This window comes from Podarcis pityusensis (assembly GCF_964106645.2).
Source record: "Podarcis pityusensis genome assembly, chromosome: Z".
Classification (NCBI taxonomy): Eukaryota; Metazoa; Chordata; class Lepidosauria; order Squamata; family Lacertidae; genus Podarcis; species Podarcis pityusensis.
This window is the reverse complement of record NC_138044.1, coordinates 18,150,386-18,170,377: the sequence shown is the minus strand read 5'-3', so window position 1 is coordinate 18,170,377 and position 19,992 is coordinate 18,150,386. Positions and strand designations below refer to the sequence as shown.

Sequence of the window (19,992 nt, the reverse complement as noted above, 5' to 3'; positions counted from 1 at the left end):
CAGTTCCAGCTCCTGCCCACCTAGCAGTTGGAAAGCATGTCAAAGTGCAAGTTGATAAATAGCTACTGCTCTGGCGGGAAGGTAAACGGCATTTCCGTGCACTGCTCTGGTTCGCCAGAAGTGGCTTAGTCATGCTGGCCACGTGACCCAGAAGCTGTACGCCAGCTCCCTCGGCCAGTAAAGCAAGATGAGCGCCACAACACCAGAGTTGTCTGTGACTGGACCTAATGGTCAGGGGTCCCTTTACCCTTTTAAAGGTACCCAGAGAGCCACATCCAAACCAGAGATTGAGAGCACAGTGATGCCACGTTCAACTGTCATGGCTTCTTCCCCCAAAGAATCCTGAGAACTACAGTATGTTCAGAAATGGGGTTAGCCACATTAAAAGCCCTGCAGTGCATCACCGAGGAGTGGGGTCTTCTGAGACCTTTTGGGACTTGCAGGAGAAACTCTCCCACAGACCTCAGCAATCTTCTCTGTCTGCACCAGAAGAGTTTGTGGGGGTTGATCTGCTTTGAGGCTAGTGACATTTCTCCAACAAGTCACCTGCTCCTTCCAAAATATCGGGTTGGGGTGTCTTCTAGATGCTGGTAGCTATTTTGAACAGAAGATGCAATACTAAAGCAGAAGGAGAGCAGCAGGACATCAAAATGTGCAAAGAGGCAGGAAGGGAGATTTTGAGGAGTTGCTAACCACTCAGGTCTCCCTGACCCCAGCACAAAAAGGTTTGCCTATGGCTAGCAGAGAACAGAGAAACTGGCCAAGGCACAAAGACTACATGTGGTGCAGCACCGATACTGCAAATTAGTACAGTGCTGTGCATTTGCGGACATAACAACTCTCTCCCCTGCACGGGGAGGGAAGGGCTCTTAACACGTACACAGGAGATGGCAGTTGTGCTCTGTTAAGTGGGAGCTCCCTTGCCAGCCATGTGGGTGCAGATTCATGAGTGTCGCATGCAAAGTGATGGTGGCTGAAGGACCAGGATGCCCATTTCGTTTGGTTTTGAAGATTTAAGGCAGAAGCATCACAAGCTAATGTGGTGTAGTGGTTAGAGGGTTGGACTAGCACCTGGGAGCCCAGGGTTCAAATCCTCACCTGGTCATGAATCTCACTGGGTGATCTTGGGGGCCAATCCCTGCCTCTCAGTCTAGCCTACCTCACAGGGTTGTTGTGGGAATTAAATGAGGAGTGGGAGATCCATGCAGAAGATCTTTGGTGAAAAAGGTGATATATAAATGCAAGCAATAAACTACAAAGAGGTTTTGCAAGAGAGCCATAGACTGAAGGGATGAATCTAAACCAAAACCAACAGATTCTCATATTCCATAGGGCTGCTCTGAGTAGACCTACTGGCATTACTAACTTGGGTATGTTCAGTTCAGTAGGTGTCCTCTGAATACAACTTAGATGGAACCAACCCATTTAATTAATTAAACTAACTGGTACCTTGTTAAAGGTATCCATGAATAACATATTAAGGAATCTAATGAATTTGGAGCTTCAGCAGTCAGTAAAATCTTTTTATTGCTCCCACTCCATCAATGGCTCAAGTTCGAATTTGCAGACTTTCAAGTTCAGAACCATGAATGGCTGAATCCTGAGACTTGCCTAAGTTATGCAGAATTGAGTAAACGTTGTGCACTAGATTAAGCCCAAGCCCAAATCCAAAATCAGTTCATTTGAGATCTGGGCTTTGGCCAGGTCAGGTAGAGACAGCCCTAGGTTGCCCTCAGTTGCATCAGGCAATCTGGAGTACCCCAGGAGTGGGGCGTTGCAGGGTGGGGTGGAAAAGAAACTGTGTCAGCTGCACACACCTATTCCCAGCAGGGGAACACCAACGTGAACCCTCTATTCACTCACTGGCTAAAGGCACTGGGGAATCAGACCCCAGTGCTATTGGATCCTCCTGTGCTTTCAGTGTTGTCAGGAGCGTGGAAGGAGACACATCCTAATTAGAACTGATTCAGGGACACATCTAGGTCAGCTGTTACCCAGGTTGGGGCCTTGGATTGGGTCTGGGTGCATGTGTGCTGCGCCAGTGCCCTAGCCAGCCACTTGTGGCTAATATTAGCCAGCCAGATGGTGACAGGCAGATCTCGGAGGAGGCATGAAGCAAGGATACACCCCAGCTCCTCCTTAAACTGTTCCTCTGTAGTCATTTAGAGCCCCCCAATGCTTGTGCTGGTTAGTCCATCATGCAGTGTGTGAGCGGGCAGGTTTTTCAGGAGATGGCCATAACCAAGAAGCGGGCGTGTCTGGCGTGTCTCCTCCCAGTCAGAGGCGTGGTGGGGTGCCAAAAGCTGAGCAACTTACCAGGGACCCCCGCTTGAAATGACTATACCATGTGGCCGGCTGCTCTTTGGGCCATCGAGCCATTTTGCTCTGCAAAATACGAGACACGTTTAAAGCAAAACTGGAAAGTGAGAAGGGGGAGTGCCTTACCAGTTTACCACGCTTGAATTCACTGAACCAGGAGCCTGGGTTTTCCTTGGGCCATGTGGTAATCCTGGCCTGAAAGTGGCGGAAGAGGCGTGGCGAGGAGGAAGAAAAGGAAAAGGGTTGAGAGAGAAAAAGAAAGAGAAGAGTTATATTCGGAGGGGCACAGACTCACATTGAAATATCTCCAACTTCTCCCCAAAATACACATAAGGACATCCTTGTTGGGTCAGGCCAAAGGGGTCCATCTAGTGCAGCATCCTTTCATGACAATAGCCAACCAAGTGCTCCAATGGGAAGCCCACAAGCAGGACCGAGTACAACAGTAACACTACCCCCACTTGAGATTAATGTCTACTGGTATTCAGAGGCATATCAACTCAGACACTGGAGGAGGAATATAAGATAGGATTTTGGAATCTGCGGCCCTCCAGTTGTTGTTGGACTCCAACTCCCATCAGCCCCAGCCAGCACGGTCAATGGTTGGAGATGATGGGAGCTGTAGTGCAGCAACACCTGGAGGGCCACAGATTCCCCACTCCCTTGACACAGAAAATAAGAAGAGCCTGGCTGTTGGATCAAGCCAAAGGGTGCTCATCTAGTCCAGCCTCCTATTCTCACAATGGCCACCCAGATGTCCCAGTGGGAAGCCTTGGAAGCAGGACCTGAGCAGAAGAGCAACTTTCTCCTGTGGCTTCCAGCAACTAGCATTCAGAAGCATTACTGCCTCCAATAGCAGAGTGAAAACACAAAAAGAGCCCTCCTGGATGAGGCCAAAGGGGGCCCAAGTAGTCCAGTAGCCTGTTCTTACAGTGGCCAACCAGGTGCCCATTAGGAGAAGCCAGCAAGCAGGATGTGACCACAACAGCAATTCTCCTCTTCTGCAAATATATTTTTAAAATGTTTTTCCCCCCTGTTAGGTAGGAGAACGGCATTGCAAAATTCAGAAAACTGTTGATTTCAAAGGACAGTGGTGTTTTGGTTCCAGAAATGCAATTCTGAAAAGTTCACATTAGAAATATAAGCGGATCAAATCCCCCCCCGCCCATCCAGAGGTATTTTTGTTACCATGACAGCTATGTTCCTCCTTTCTGTTTAAAATCAAGGTGACCTGGTGCCAAATCTGAGCTCTCTCTCTCTCTTTATCTTGGAAGAATTCCTGAACTGGAAAGTTAACTGCTTGACTTCAAGATCAAACTTTTCAACCCTTACGAATGCACAGCTGTAAAACAATTATGCCCCCGGTGACAACTCTCATTACTTTGGGGTTAATGGTCTGTATAACCTCTGGAGAGGTGTTGGGCTACAACCATCAGCAAGCCCTGCCAGTAAAGAACAAGCAGAAATATCACTCTCCTGGGTAAATGGTCCATTTATCCAGGAAGGTTGGAGGTGGCTGAATAAGGTTTGGAAGCAAATGGTCAGAATGGCAAAACTGCTACTCTGAGCCCAGAACCAATGAAGAGCACAATTGGTTCAGCCCAATTGGTTTGTATCACAGGAGCCACCATTGTTGAATCTGTCGGAGCAATGGTGTCCTTGACATCTTCCTTGGGCACCCATGATGCCACAGAATCCACTTGCTAACTGCATAGGTTGGTGATTACCTTGAACATGAGGCTGCTGGAATGAGGCCAATGGCTCATCTAATCCAGCATCATGTTGTCATAAAAACAAAAGAACCTGCTGGATCAGGCTAGTGGCTCATCTAGTCCAGCATCATCTTCACACAGTGGACAACCAGATGCCCATTAGGAGAACCTCTCAGTACCCAAGCACAAGAGCCTTCTTCTCTCTTGTGGTTTTCAGCAACTGGTACTCAGAAGCATTACTGACTCCAGCTGCGGAGGCAGAACATAGCCATTGTGGTTAGTAGCCATCAATAGCCCTCTCCTCCATGGATTTGTCCTCTTTTAAAACCACCCAAGTTAGTGGCCACCACTGCCTCCTGTGGGAGCAAGTTCCACAGTTTAACTACCGGTTTGTGCTGCATGAAGAAGTGAAGAAAAGTGCACAGAGCTGAAGGAGGAAATTGGAAGCAATTCCATCCTTAGGGAAAGACAAGAAATAGGGTGTTGCCTTCTACTGAGTTAGACCATTGGTCCATCTGGCTCAGTATTTCCAGTATGCAGTGGCAGAGGCTCTCCGGGACTTTGGGCACAGGACATTGCCAGCCCTACCTGAAGACTGAACCCAGAATCTTCTTGCACGCAAATAATATGTTCTACTACTGAGCCCTTCCTTTAAAAATAAAGTAGGAGTCTAGTCTTCATACTTTTGAAGAAAGGGTTGAGTTGAAAAAGGAAAACGGGAAGCTGCATTATACTGAGAGAAATCCATTGGTCCATCTAGTTTAGTACTGCCTACACTGACTGGCAGCAGTGGCTCTCTAGGGTTTCAGGCATAGGACATTCCTACTTGTAGATGCCATCAGGGATTGAACATGGGGCCTCCTGCATACAAAACAGATGCTTCATCACTAAGTTGTGGTCCTTCCCCTAAAAACAAAGATTCTAGTCCTTGTAGTTCTGAATAAAAAGTTGAGTTAAATAGGAATATAGGAAGCTATCTTAGAATCATGGAAACATAGAATTGTAGCACTGAAAGGGACCCCAAGTACCATCTAGCCCAACCCCCTGCAATGCAGGAATAACAGCTAAAGAATCCTTGATAGAGGGCCATTCAACCACTGGATGTTAAAAATCTCCAAGGAAGGAGAGTCCATCACCTTCTGACGGAGTCTGTTCCACCACTGAATGACAGAAAGCTATTCCTAATTTTTAGTTGTAATCTCCTTTCTTGTCATTTGAATCCATAGGTTCAGGCCCTCCCTTCTGGAGCAGCAGAAAACAAGCTGGCTCCATCTTCCACATGGCAACCCTTCAGATAGTTGAAGACGGCTATCAAATATGGTTTTACTGAGCCAGGCCATTGGTCCACCCATCTTAGCATTGCCAAAAGCTCTTCAGAATTTTGAACAGGGGTCTTTACCAGTCCTAGCTGGAGATGCAAGTGGGGACTGATCTTGGGACCTTTTGCATGCAAAGGAGATGCTCTGCCATGGAGCCCTGAAGCCTGGAGTTCTTTGAAGCATAATCTTAAAGGATCTGACCTGGAGGGCTTTGACTATATCCTGAACAGTGTAATGATTTAGGAAATCATGTTTTCTTCCTAAAATGTTCATAACAGCCCACTGGAAAAAAATATCAAAGTCTCCTGTTCCTCCTTAATACATAATCTTTCACTCCCAGCCTATTAACTGCTCTCATGATTTCTTTATGAAATGCAACACAGCTACATTTTTCCTGCATTTTATATGCAAACATGGGACAAGGCTACTTTCAGGACAGTGAGCTATTAGGCTTATAAAAAATATGTACTGTGAATAAGCAAGTACTTTTTCTTTATCACAATAATTTATACACAGGCCTTTTGAGCTACGGCCTCTCACTTCAAATATAGTTCTGGAGATCAAGCCATTATTAGGAACTGAGTAGCTTTTTAGGGTGCAATTAGGCACAAGATAGGGGCCGCTTGGTTCTAAATAAGGTGGTGGACTCTCATTCATTGAAGGTTTCTTAGCAGTGGTTGGATAGCTACCTATCAGGGATTCTTTAGCTGTGATCCCCGCATTGCAGGGGGTTGGACTAGATGACCCTTGGGGGACCTTCCAACTCTACAGTTATATGATTTTAAGCTTCCTATAGAACCAAATCAAGGATCCAATGGACAGGTCAACTTTTCTGCCTGCCTTCCAACGTGAAAGTGAAAGGGATGCCCAGATTAGTGAGAAAGAAAGAAAGAAAGAAAGAAAGAAAGAAAGAAAGAAAGAAAGAAAGAGAAAAAGCTCACAAGAATCACTTACCCCTTCTGACTTCTTATCTGGGAAGATGCAGGTCTCCCCACCAGCGGTGAAATTACAGTAAACTTTGAAGGAATCCCTGGAACAACCTTGATTAGGATCTACCCAGTATTCACCTGGAGTTGGAACCATGTTTTTTTGAGGGGAGGAAGGAAGACAGGAAGAGTTGATACAAATCCTACAATTTAATCATCTAACACATTCCTATGTTTGTGAAAATCCTACTATATGACACCAATTTGTTTTCGCAACAATAAAAAGGGACTAGGGATGGAAGGATCTGTTTTGTTTTCTAAGTAGCAATTTGCAATCTCTCTTAAAAAGAATCCTCATGAAAATCCACCAGCATTTTGGAGTGAATTTCTCCTAATAAACCAATTTTATGCAACAAATGCTTATGTGCAGTTTTCACTAACAAATACATTTTTGCAAGAGATTTCCCTGAACGTTATTTGTATTTGTATGTTATTTTCACTAATATCCTCAATTTTTATGCACACTTTCCCCTAAGCTATGCATTTTGTGAAACACTGGTTGATTGGAGAACTGCATCATGAAATTTGGGTAAGTGCAAATTTTTGATTCACCTATTGTTTCAGAAAGTGTGAATTGGATGGAATCAGCTTTAGACTCAAGAGTTGTGGAGGTGGAAGGGACCCCATGGGTCAACTAGTCTGAATACCTGCAGCAATCCCAGCAATGCAGGAATCCCAGCTACCGAACTAAGGTCTATCTGAGGCATCCCTATCTGAGGCATGTAGAAATTGCAGATGTGTACAACACTGTTCTGGTTCTCAGATGAACCCTCCTTCCCCTTCCTGCATATCCACTGATGCCCATCCATACCGTCTGGGAAATCCGGATGACAGAGTTGCAGATCTTTGCAGGTGCGAGCTGGGTTGTGCTGAGTGCCCAGCGGGTGCTTCATCTGCTCAATTTCCAGTTTCAGAGAGTTCAAGGAGCCAAAGATCTCCTCCATGCCGTCAGCGTAGTCCATGTAGTTGTCAGCATTGCCTTCGTTGACCAACTGGCTGGCGTCAATGTTCCGCCGGGTCCTCTTGGAGGACTGGATGGGAAGTGGTTGGATCACTTCCCCTGGAGGACCCTGGGGCAAGGAAGAAGTAGAGTGACACGGTTTAACTGGTGCTGAAGACAGAGAAAGACAACATGTAGGGAAGGGGCAACATCAAGGATGGACTACTGTAAGCTGCTCTTCAAGGGACTGCCCTTGGGCCTGGTTTGGAAGCTCCAGCTGGTGCAGAATGTGGTATCCAGATTGCTGATGGGGGCATCTCGCTGATAACATGGGAACTACTGTTAAAGCATATTTACTGGCTGCCCATCTCTACCAAGGCAGGTTCAAGGTCCTTGTATTAATTTACAAAGCCTTGAACAACTAACATCCAGGGTACCTCAGAGAGTGCCTGAGCCTTTATATTCTATGTTGACAAATGAAATTATCTGGAGGAGGATTGTTAGTCATCCCCTGAGTTGGGGAAGCTTGTTTGACAACAAAGAGAAACTAAGCCTTTAGTGTCATTGGCCCAGTCCAGTGGAACTTTATGCCACTGGAGTGTCAACAGGAGCCTTCTATACCAACTTTTAAATGCCTGATGAAACATTTGTTATTCTCCCAGGCCTCTGCAGGAAGATAAGAAGAGATCCTTCCACAATGGTTAACTGATGTCTGCTTTTAACTTTCCTGGTATTACCTGTATGGTCCTATGTCGTTTTGGTGTAAACCACTTTGTTGTTTGTTTATGAAAAAGCTGCCTGTAAATATTTCCAATAAAAAGGGGAGAGGTGTTCCAAAACCACAAAGGACATGGTGACCAGTACTTACAGGAGGCCCTGGTGGCCCAGGGTGACCAGTTTCCCCTTTTGGACCTGTTGGACCCTAGAAAGACAAAGAAACAGAAACCAGCACATGTTAGTTAGGTGGGCAATACAGACAGCCACAGATCAGAGGCTTGCCATCAAGGGATAACTCCTATTTGCTATGGGCCAACCCTCTGACCCCAAGTCCTTTATATGGGAGCAGCTACATGATGAACAAAGATAGCCTTCTGAGTGTAAAAGAACCAGGTAAGGCCACCTCTTAATACAAGGATTCCCGAAATAGGGGTGGCAGTTTTCATCAATGTTTGGCTGCAGAGAGCCATTTTGATTCAAGATGGTAGCCCAGAAAACAACTTTGGTGTGACTTTGCACATTTTTTGGCGTAGGTTTGGCTGCTTCTCAAGATATCATTGCCAAACTCAATTCAGGGGTTCCTTGGGCAGGGATCTTCTTTGATGTTCAGACGCCAGGTGCCATTTTGAATCAAGATGGGATACCAAAATGTGACTTTCGTATGACTCCACCAAATTAATGTTCCCAGTTGCATAGGTTTGACTTACCGATGATCCTTTAGCACCTTTTGGACCAGGGGGACCCTAGACCATGGAGAGAGCCAAACCAACAGTTAGTAGATTCACACACATACACAAATTATCACTCACATTAATGTAAGCTACTGATTTAAAACCCAAACACTATTGCAGGTTTCAAATGAATGTGCTAGGGATACATTCATCTCTCCTCAAATATGGAAGATGGAGCAAGCTTGTTTTCTCCTGCTCCAAAGGGTGACACGAGCCAATGGATTCAAGTTACAAGAAAGGAGATTCCAACTGAACATTAGGTAGAATTTTCTGACAGTAAGAGATCTTCAACAGTGGAAAGGACACCCTCAGAAGGCAATGGACTCTTCTTCACTGGAGGTTTTTAAGCAGAGGCTGGATGGTCATCTGTCATGGATGCTTTAGTTGAGAGATTCCTGCATTGCAGGGGTTTGGATTAGATGACCCTTGGAGTCCTTTCCAACTCTACAATTCTATGATTCTATGAAGACCCCAAGCAATATTTTGAAACATCTGTTTAACATTAAAAAAAAAGAAATCCCAGAATTACTATGGGTTGTATCCCACCTACATTTTACTCAGAGTATCATAGAATCATAGACTCACAGAAATTTATGTTCCAAAGTTAGTCATGTCCATTCATTCTATTCGGGGGCCAACCCAGCCAACTCCTGGGTATGCTCCGGGATGGGACATAGTTCATGTTTTAGTGCATCTGCTTTGCATGCTGAATATGCCAGGTTCTATCCGAAGATCTCTAGGTAGGGCTGGAAATGTCCTCTGCTTGAAACCCTAGAAAGCTGCTCTTCTATATAGAAGAGGGTCAGTGAATTCTAGGGATTGATCAGTAGAATCTGAGAAAGATCTGGTCCAACAGGAGGTTTCTGGTAGTTTCCAGGCCTCCCATTTGCTTGTTGAACCCACAACAGGACATAATGACATGTAGCCTACCAGGCTATTTACTAAATAGCTCGCCTCTCTTATGCACAAGTGACTCATTTGTACCATCATTTTGGGAATCAGGATCTCTGAGAAATTGCTACGTACCGGTAAACCTGGAGGACCAGGAGGCCCAATTGGACCAGACGGACCTGTTATACCCTATAGAAAGAAACCCAAACAGCAAAATGAATGTTTATTCAAGAGAAATTCAGAAAGTATCTGTCGTTAACAAGAAGCTTTGGAGGAGCCAATTCTAAATTTGGATGTTTAAAAATATTTAAAGATTTAATCAAACTAATTAATTATTATACAATACAGAAGTACTCGTGAATATTTATAGGGATACAGTAAATTAGAAGGAATGTATGGTTTTATGTTATATTGCATATTTATCATTCCAAAACATTTCCCGATAAATCTCTTTGGTTGATTGACAGCATTAAAGTAAGTTAATGCTATCATCATTACAATAGACCAGGTGTAGGGAACCTCTGGCCCTGCAGATGTTGCTACACTACAAAGTCATTCATCCATTGTCATTGGCCACGTTGACTGGGGCTAATGGGATAGGAGTCTGGCAACATCCAACAACAGACTCCCCACACCTGTGACAAACCATGTTTTCTCAATCCAATCTAGCAATTTTATTAATTTAAATTTCATCAGCATCTTAGCATGATTTTCCACACACTCTACCCCAAATGAATAACAGTTTTGACAGCAATTTCTCCATATATAATATATTTTTATATGCTATTTTTACTAATGGGTTCTCACATTCCCCCCACAAATGCATTTCTTGTACAGGTTGTTTGGTATGAGAAGTGCATTGCAAAATATAGGAATGTGGAAATTTGAAGGATAGCTGCACAGTGTATTGGTATGAGTAGTGCAGATTAGGTAGCTTCTCATTAAAACACAAGCAAAAATCAAATTTCTCCCCCAGTCACCGCTTAAAAATCAGTCTTGCTGATTGAATGGAAGACATAAGAATGGGAAAGGAAATTTCCCATCAAGCTCCTGGATGCTCACCTGTTCTCCTTTAGGCCCCGATCCTCCTTGAGGGCCCGGAAGGCCTCGGTCTCCCTTTTCACCTTGCTCACCAGGGGGCCCAATCAGACCAATCAGACCTGGATGACCCTAGGAAAGATCAAATGATGCATTTCAAAATCTCAAGCGTGTGAAGGTAAAGAAAAGCTTATTTATTAAATTTAACACATTAATCAAATTTATATCCCACCCCTTCCTCTCCAAGGAGCCCAGGACAGGAAATGAATCAGTGATAAAATAATCTCATTAAAATATATTAATTAATTGAAGTACTGAACAATTTAAAGCATCTTAAAAAACCATTAAAACACATTATTTTTTTAAAAGAGATGTAAGCAAATCTTGTGGACTAGTGAGCTGGCATGGCCTAGTGGTTAGAGTGTTGGACTGGGACCTGTGTGTCACAGTGCTGTTAGGCCTGGAGTGAGGAATTAACTCTTTATCATCAAAAGTACACTTGCAAGTCTACACCAAAATCAGGCCACTTACCTTTTCTCCCTTTGGACCAGAATCTCCTTTCAAGCCAGGTAAACCAGGCGGTCCCTTAAGAAAGAAAGAGGAACATACTATAAATAAATAGCACCACACCATAAAATTTCCTTTAGAGCTTAAACTTGTTTTAGATGGAAATTATGAGGGAGGGGTGAATATGTCAGATTCTGGTTTCTTATTTTTGCAGTCTTTAGTTTGGTTCTCCATTATTTCCACATCTATAATTTCTATAGAAAGTTCTCATGAAAACACTAGGTGCAAATTTCTTTCCTGATGTACACATGCCAATTTCACTAATGCATGCATTTATAGGGATAATTTATACTAGCATTTGCCTTTTTGTACACATTACTTAGCTGGAAAACGTCACTGCAAAATCTGGAGAAGTTCAATGGAGGGCTGTGTTTCAGTTCTCAAATTGTTTTGCAAAGTGCTGTTAGGAGTTTGAGGGTGGGGGAGGAAGTAGGCTGTATGCAGTTCCTTCTAATTCCTAGATCTAGCAAGTATTAAAATATAAGCCAGGTTAGCTTCCTGGCCTCGGCCTTCCTTAATGGCCCCAGCCCAGTATACCTGAAGGAGTGTCTACACCTCCATCGTTTAGCCTGGACACTGAGGTCCAGCTCCAAGGGCCTTCTGGTGGTTCCCTCCCTGCAAGAAGTGAAGTTGCAGGGAACCAGGCAGAGGACCTTCTTGGTAGTGGATGGAACACCCTCCCATCAGATGTCAAGGAAATAAACAACTATCTGACTTTTAGAAAACATCTGAAGGCAGCCCTGTTTAGGGAGGTTTTTAATGTTTGATGTTTTATTGTGCTTTTCATTCTGTTGGGAGCTGCCCAGAGTGGCTGGGGAAACCCAGCCAGATGGGTGCAGGGTATGAATAAATTATTATTATTATTATTATTATTATTATTATTATTATTCCTGTGATGTGGTCGCCTCAGTGATGAATCAAGAGAACAAAGGAAAGGGGGCTCTGTGCAAGATAAAATATGAGTGGGGCCCCTCCCTTTGGGGTGTTAATGCTGTGAACCCTTCCATCATAGGCTCAGGTTGTATAAATGAAAATAAACAATATATTATAAAGACACCACAGTCTCCTCTGTGCTTCATTCCAAAAGGAAATACAAACCCTGGCAAGAGCTTGGAACCCCTGAAATCTTGCATCACTCAGAGATGGGGGTGGCATGCAACAGTACGAAGGAAGTAGGTTTGCCCTTAAATATGACTTGAATCAAATTTCTCCCCCATCCAGACCCAACTCATCTACTTATACTCATGTTTTCAAAAAAGTAAATCTCATAATTTACATTTGGAATCTTTGGAATCTCATAATATTCTCAGATCCAAACCTTCTTGCCACCCCCCAGCTCTAGCAACATACATGTTAAAGCAGAATGTGTGGGTTTGGGGTGTGCAGGGATCTGGACCTGTAACAGGCTTGAGCCTGCTTTTATCTTAAGCCCACATCTCTGTTCAAGTATAATAAGAAGTCAGAATGAAGGAAGGATGGAATGCTGTTTTTCCTGTGTAACTTGTTTCTTGTGGTTTCTTATTAACCAGGTTGTGATAACTTTGTCATCCCTAGAAAAGGTGTTAAGCTCTGTGTATAGGTAGAACACTTGAATTAACAATTCAGAAGAGATGGTGATGGAAGTCTTCTCTAATGCAATTGCTTCTTCTTAATAAAGAGAGTCTTCGGCAGACTTTTAGTCCAACCACAGTGGTGCTTCTTCCACACAGATAAACATGGTTTTGTAAAATACAGCCAAGTTATGCGAGAAAGGAGAGTAGAATTCCAAGCTGCATTTTGACTGCAAATGGGAATACACCCCTCATTTCAAAGGCATGCTGGGCAGCTAAGACTGTAGCCAGAAGCTTCTGCAATAACTTTGCCAGGTTGAGCCTGATGGGAGCTGGGAGTCCGAAACATCTCTGGTAGCAGCCTGGTAAAAGCTGCCATACAGTTTATGACTGCAATGCCCATCATTACAAAGCAGACTTCCTTAACAAGATCAGGACACCTGATTTTGGAAATACAGCGGATCCCAGGAATATGGTGGAATCAGAGTGGAAGTGAACTTTCACAATGTTACCGGAAAAACCCGAGGGCTCCCTTGGACAAAAACAAAGACACCAACCAGGATAACTTGGAGCAAAACAGCAGCCTGTAAGCTTGGCCTTTATTGAACTGTTGCAACAGGGTGTTCCCCTCACTTGCAGGAGAGAGGAAAGACCCAGAAAGATGGTGTGCAAGACCTTATAAAAACTTTTGAAATTCCCATCCTCTAGGTCAAGCCCACCCCCAGAAACATCATGCATACATTACAGAAAGGAGGGGTTGACATCATGCATACATTACAGAAAGGAGGGGTTGAGGGAGGAGTTGTGGTGGTAACCTGAGTGTCCTGTCACCTGGCTGGTTCCTCCTTCCCCCCTGCCCATGAGTCACTTCCAGGAGACAAAGGGGAGTTGGCAGTTTCCTGCCCCTAGAGGGAAGATCTGATCATTGTCCTTTGTTTCAGTCCATGCTGAATCCACTCCCATATGCAAGGTCTTTGTGATCTTGATGGTCTTCTGTCTAGGACCATCAGGGTTGGCATAGCAACTGGGCAGGGCTCCTGTGGATGTGCTGGGATGGTGAAGGGATTATGGCTGACCAGAACCAAGCCACCCCCCTTTGATAGTCCTTGTCATATGGAGTAAAATAAAAATGGAACAGTGCAAATCCGATATATGGTTGATTTTCTATGAATTTATAACAGAAGTGTGGCATATGTAGTGTGTGAGTGTGAGTGTGTGAAGTTTGTACAAACTGAATGATTGGGGTGGGGGGTTCCTGCTACAACAACCATCCCCATTATCAACAAACAAACAAATAACAAAAATCCTGCAAAACTTCCAGACATACCAGTGGTCCTGGAGGTCCGTCTGGGCCTGGAGCTCCGGGAAGTCCTTGCTCACCCTGCAAAACAAGGATGACTCATTTTTATTCATTTGTTGAATTTTTAAAGCAAGTTCCATAGTTCAATTCAGGCCAATGCAGAGCTTCTCTGAGAGCTTCTCTTGATACATGGCAACTTTCTATGCCCCTGTGTTATGCGGCAGCCTCTGAAGATGCAGAATCCATTCATGGTTTTTTATACTGCTTGGACTCCAGGGAGCCAGCACAGAGTCTAGGATGCTGATGTAATGGCTTGCTTCTCTTACAACAGAAGGCTTTCCTATAGATGACCTCTGTGCTCTTAATACTCACCACTGGGCCGGGGATCCCTCGAAGTCCATCTGGACCAGGCTTTCCTGGTGGTCCCTGAGGGCCAACAGGCCCTGTTTTCCCAGGAGGTCCCTCCAAGCCTGATTCACCCTGTGGTGAAAAAGCAAAAGAGAATCAGGCTGTTGTTGGAAGGAAACTGAGGCTGAAACTGAACATGGATTTGACCTTCTGCACCCTCAATAAAATTACGTTTTTTACCTTGGCACCTTTCTCTCCTTGTCGGCCTTCAGGACCCGCTGGCCCAGGTGGGCCCTAAAAGAGATAAAGAAGGTTGATAAGCAAACAGAATCAGATCCATATGCCCCATGTGATTCCTGCATTGCAGGGGATTGGACAACCCTTTGGGTCCCTTCTGATTATACAGTTCTATGATTCTCCTTATGTGCAAGCCCCTTGCCTCTATGTCCCTGTGTGTTTCATCCAGTATCTAAGGCCCTGCTCCCCCCCCCCATGTCTACTCCAATGGAAGTATGGCAGCTGCTTTTTCAGTGGTGGTACCAACATCCACTCCATGGAGGACCTAACACTTTGGAACAGCAGATGCTGGGTCCAGACCTGATCCTTTAAGAAGGCCTTTGTGGAGGGTAGAAACCTCTATGTGTAGAAACCTCTCACTTATGTGTGTGGCTGGAATGTAGGCTAATGTGCAAAAGGAAGTCATGTATGTTGCCCTGCCTATTTTGCCTTTGGCCCCTCCCACTTCTGCTGGGTGTCCCCCCCAGAAGGGATGCTCACAAGGCTGAAAGCCTTCCCCATCCCAGAATGAAGAGTCTCATGTGTGATTCTGATGTTGCCATACATAGGCCTCTGTTCACATTAACAACAACAACAACAACAACAACAACAACAACAACAACATCAACAACAACAACAGAACTGAGCTTCACATTGTCACTCTTGAATTACGACCCATATAGGAGATTAGACAAGAGGATCATTGAGGTCCCTTCCAATTCTACAGTTCTATGATTCTCTGACACCCACTACCATTGCTGGTCTTCCCCTGAAAGTTTCTGATAAACCTTGCCACGAGGTTACAGGACACCACGTAAAACGATAACTTACCCTTTTCCCTGGTGGACCTGAAGGACCTGGTTCTCCAGTTGGACCAGGAGAGCCCTGTATATATGAAAAGAATGTGAGCCAGTTCATCATTGCACCTCTGATACAGGAAGACACCAAATGGTTTGACCCCATGCAACCAACCAAGATAGGCCATTAGCTGTCCTATAAAGGTGTCAGGAGCTGGCAGAGCCAGAAGGTGGATGGGTCTGGGAAGAGCACAAAATGGGGACAGGGCAATACCAGTGGTGCCCAATGGGTTTTGGGGGGTCATCACCAGGGAGGAGGGGAGAGAATCAGAGGCTAGTGGCAGGGAAGGGGAGAGGTAAGTACCCCTTGATTTCCTGCCCATGCCCTCACCCCAGCAGGCTGGTCTCATCTCCCCCCCACCATCTCCTTCTGGGGAGGAGGAGGGCAAATGCCTGACAGCTGGTAAATCTGGTCTTTAACAAACAGATGTGACACACAAATGGTTACTCACAGTCTGACCGGGTTCTCCATCATCTCCTTTATCACCTGGTGGACCATCTTGGCCCTGAAAAGAAGACAAGAGATAGATTCACATTCTGCCTTCCACCAACTCATGTTCTTTGAAGGCAATCACAAGATATGGAAACCAAGGGTTGTTATGACTGAGTGACTGCTGAAGACCACACCCCAGCAGGGGAGCCCCACTGATCTCCTTCTCCTTCTGTTTACAATTGCACTGCTATTACTCTTTCCAGAAAACCATGCAAAATTTGTTATATAAAGATCTAATCATCCACCTTGTAACAATGGCTAGGCTAGGCTGGAACTGGTCCAGCATTGGAGACATTATTCCCATTGTACTCTAAAGGGATGGTGGAACAAGGTATGGCTGTTGGCAGTTGCAGGAAAAGTTATGGAGCATAACAGGCAGCTTAGAAGGCTTAAATCCAAAACACTCTTCTCAGTTATTTGCTCTCCATTTGTCATATTTGTTTTGAAACAACGGGGAGCCGTCTTCCCCGCAGATCTCCATTGTCTATTATGGACTGGTGTTATACCTATACTGTACACTTTTGGTCTTTAGATTAAAATCTAAAAAATATCTTGGTCTCCCAGATTGCTGTTTCTACAGCAAATGTTGTTTGGGGTTTTCCTTCCTATGCATTTATAAGCAGCACCTACGCTTATAGTCAAGCTTTGTTGTATGTGTCTTGTTTGTTATTATGTGTTTTTTGTTTATCTGAAAAAATTCAATAAAAACTAATTAAAAATAAAATATTGCAACCTATGCCAGAAAATTTCAAGAAAAATGGAAACAGGATCCATTAATTGGCAATTGATGAGGGACTTGGCTTGACATTTGTTAATGATATGGAGAAGATTTGTTAATGATATGGAGATATGACATTTGTTAATGATATGGAGATATGGTCATATCTACACAGAAGACTTGATTCTCCCGACCCAGGAATTCTGGAACCATCGTTCTGTGTAGGGGCACTAAGAATCTAGCAGTTTTCAGCATTCCAGTTACCACACTATGTGGTTATTTGAAGAGTTTTATATCTCGCAAATACATTGCAAAAGCAAAGATTATAAAATGCATGCATGTTTATTGGACAGCAACCTAAAAATGGTTGATTGTGTTCAGTGTTGAAATGGGTTTTGCATTCAGAAAACCCTAGTTTTAAGATAATTGTTGACCACAACTAATTCCACCTCTACTGCTCACCTAGTGATAGGATAGAAGGACACATCTTACAGTGGTGCCTCGCAAGACGAAATTAATCCGTTCTGCGAGTATCTTCGTCTAGCGGTTTTTTCGTCTTGCGAAGCAACCCTATTAGCGGCTTAGCGGATTAGCGTTATTAGCGGTTTAGCGGCTATAAAAGGGTTAGCGGCTTAGCAGCTTAGCTGCTAAAAGGCTATTAAAGGCTTAGCAGCTTAGAAAAAGGGGGGGAAAGCGAAAAAAAATCTCAAGACTCGCAAGACATTTTCGTCTTGCGAAGCAAGCCCATAGGGAAATTCGTCCTGCGAAGCGCATTGAAAAACAGAAAACCCTTTCGTCTAGCGGGTTTTCCGTCTTGCGAGGCATTTGTCTTGCGGGGCACCACTGTATTCCTCTTTAGACTTGCAGTTTTAAAAAAGTCATGTTTATCTCTGGTCCCAAGGGGGTGATGCAGATACCTCAGACTTTTAATCTTTTGGGGTGGCTGTTTCTGATTGATTTGGCCAAAGAATCTCATGGCTGGCACCTACCTACTAAATTTGATTTTATCCAGCAATGTTCATGAATATTTGATATGTATTGCATAAATATGAGCCTTGTAATCCACCGTGGGATATATTTTATGCTATTCATTCTTTTACAAGTTTTTATATTATTGTTGTGTTTCTACTCATCTTGCCTCTATGTCCGTTTTGATGGTGTTTAGTTTGGTGATATGCTTAGTTTGATGTCTCGTTTGCTATATTTGCACATCTTATTAAAGAATCCCTTTAAATCCTTATGATAGATAACAGAGGCTTGGATAAATAAGAAATGCAGAATCACAAACCCGCCACGATTTCACTGGTGAAAATGAAACCATTTTTTGCATGAGTTAGTGTTAGTGGGGTGGAATTTGGCAACAAGGCTTGGTGGATGAAGGCGGAACAGTGTTGTCTGTACTCAAATGAGTCACAAGTAGAGATGTCAGAAAAATTCCAAAGCAAAAAGCAACAGGAGTGGAAACTTACAATGTTTGCTTATTTGTTCCATACCCAGGACAGAAATCAGCCCAAAGAATATGAAAAGAATCTACTGCTGTTGTTGCTTTGCAGGGGGTTGGACTAGATAGTGCTTTGGCTCCCTTCCAAATGCTATGATTTTATGCTTTTCGTGGACAGATAATACGCAATTGGCCACGTCCCTTTCCTCATTTGCATTGTTTTTCCTTTGTATTAAAATGAACTTGGTGGAATAGTGTAGCGACCATTACATAATTGATTATTTAAATTACACATTTTGCCACAGCAGACAGTGAGGCAAATAATGTTGTTTTTCGGCGGAAGACGAACGGCAGTGAAACGGAAACAGCATTGCATTCAACGGATACATGGCAGAACAGAAAATGATGGATTCTCACATCCCCACTACCTGCTCTGCTCATTACAAGGGAAAATGTCCTCTGTGACCTTCATTTCCCTCCCCTGCAGTAAGGCTACAGAGGCAGTTGAGTAAAAATGAGAGTTAAGTCTTTGATTCTATGCACGCTTACAAGAAAGTCCGTTCCACCAAACCCACCGGGACCTACTTCTGAATATTGCACTGTGAGGCATATTTCAAAGAGGAAACCAGAAGGAGGAAGTTATGCAAATTAACAGCTTCATAATTGGTACTTACGGCTGGGCCAGGTTCGCCTGGAGGTCCCGGATCACCAGGAAAACCAACCGGACCCTACAAAAAATATATGTGTAGAATGAAACCATGTAAATCTACAGTTCCTGGGTGGGCATCTTACAAAGAATGTAAACTGCAGCCTAGAGTATGAGCCACTGATTCAGCAGCACACAGGGTTGTATCAAATATTAGATCTTAGTTGTTAATTCATTTTAACAATATTTAAAAATATGTATTTATATTTATTTCATAAAATTTATACACCACTTGGTTGTTAAAAAACTAACAAATCCTCATAGTGGGTTACAAAGAGAATAAAGCAACAAAATCATCCATGTTTACATTCAAATGATAAAATCAGCAATAAATTAAAAGCAGATTATAACGCACATGAACATTCAACGTTTCTGGACAGTCTTGCCTAAACAAAAATGTTTCTAGCAGGGGCGAAAAAAGCATATGGCGAATGACAACAATGTCAATAGGCAGGGAGTTCCAAAGTGTAGGTGCTACCATACCAAAAGACTGATTTCTTACAAATGTGAAACAGGTATTATGTAATGGTGCCAGTCAATTGAAAATCAATGGAAATTACTCACTTAAGCCCACTGATTTTAATGGGCCTACTAACATTGGGCTAACACTGGATACAACCCACAGACATCTAGAGCCAATGTACAGAGACACATCCAGCTCCATGCAACAGCTGTGGTTTCAGTTACTCAAACAGGGTATCAGAACATGAGGCCACCACTCAAGTTTGCAAACTGAGATTTGATTCATCAAAAATTGATTAACGAAACTGAAGCAAAAGCAACGCTACGAGTGATTGTTCCAGAATACACTGCAAACGCAATTCTTGATTGGCCAAGATCAGTCAGTTATGTAGATATGGGGAAAGCTGTCCTCCTTTTGGGAATCACAGCCTATGGAATCCATGTGGGGGCTACTTACAGGGCTACCTTTGGGACCATCATCACCCGGGGGGCCTTTGGGTCCTGCGGGGCCAGCAGCACCTGAGGGGCCTGCTTCTCCCTTTTCCCCTCTCTCGCCTTTAGGACCCTGAAAATGGAAGAGAAGAGATCACATTAGGCACAATCTTCTTGAAACACCTGCCA

The 19,992-nt window shown here is 43.9% G+C and overlaps 1 protein-coding gene across 3 annotated transcripts in view; it reads right to left on the bottom strand.

The window, feature by feature from the left end:
• The window catches only part of COL5A1 (collagen type V alpha 1 chain), a 184,275-nt gene that overhangs the window by 7,026 nt on the left and 157,257 nt on the right, over positions 1-19,992 (bottom strand). The window contains exons 50-64 of one of the 3 annotated variants that reach the window (XM_080989706.1): positions 19,829-19,936; positions 18,878-18,931; positions 16,004-16,057; positions 15,526-15,579; positions 14,659-14,712; positions 14,443-14,550; positions 14,098-14,151; positions 11,185-11,238; positions 10,678-10,785; positions 9,751-9,804; positions 8,701-8,736; positions 8,145-8,198; positions 7,148-7,406; positions 6,305-6,417; positions 2,317-2,514 (exon numbers count right to left, since the gene is read on the bottom strand). In XM_080989706.1, coding sequence (XP_080845832.1) covers positions 2,317-2,514; positions 6,305-6,417; positions 7,148-7,406; positions 8,145-8,198; positions 8,701-8,736; positions 9,751-9,804; positions 10,678-10,785; positions 11,185-11,238; positions 14,098-14,151; positions 14,443-14,550; positions 14,659-14,712; positions 15,526-15,579; positions 16,004-16,057; positions 18,878-18,931; positions 19,829-19,936 — 1,362 coding nt within the window. The remainder of the gene's footprint in view (positions 1-2,316; positions 2,515-6,304; positions 6,418-7,147; positions 7,407-8,144; positions 8,199-8,700; positions 8,737-9,750; positions 9,805-10,677; positions 10,786-11,184; positions 11,239-14,097; positions 14,152-14,442; positions 14,551-14,658; positions 14,713-15,525; positions 15,580-16,003; positions 16,058-18,877; positions 18,932-19,828; positions 19,937-19,992) is intronic. The other 2 variants (XM_080989708.1, XM_080989707.1) reach the window with 2 other exon arrangements.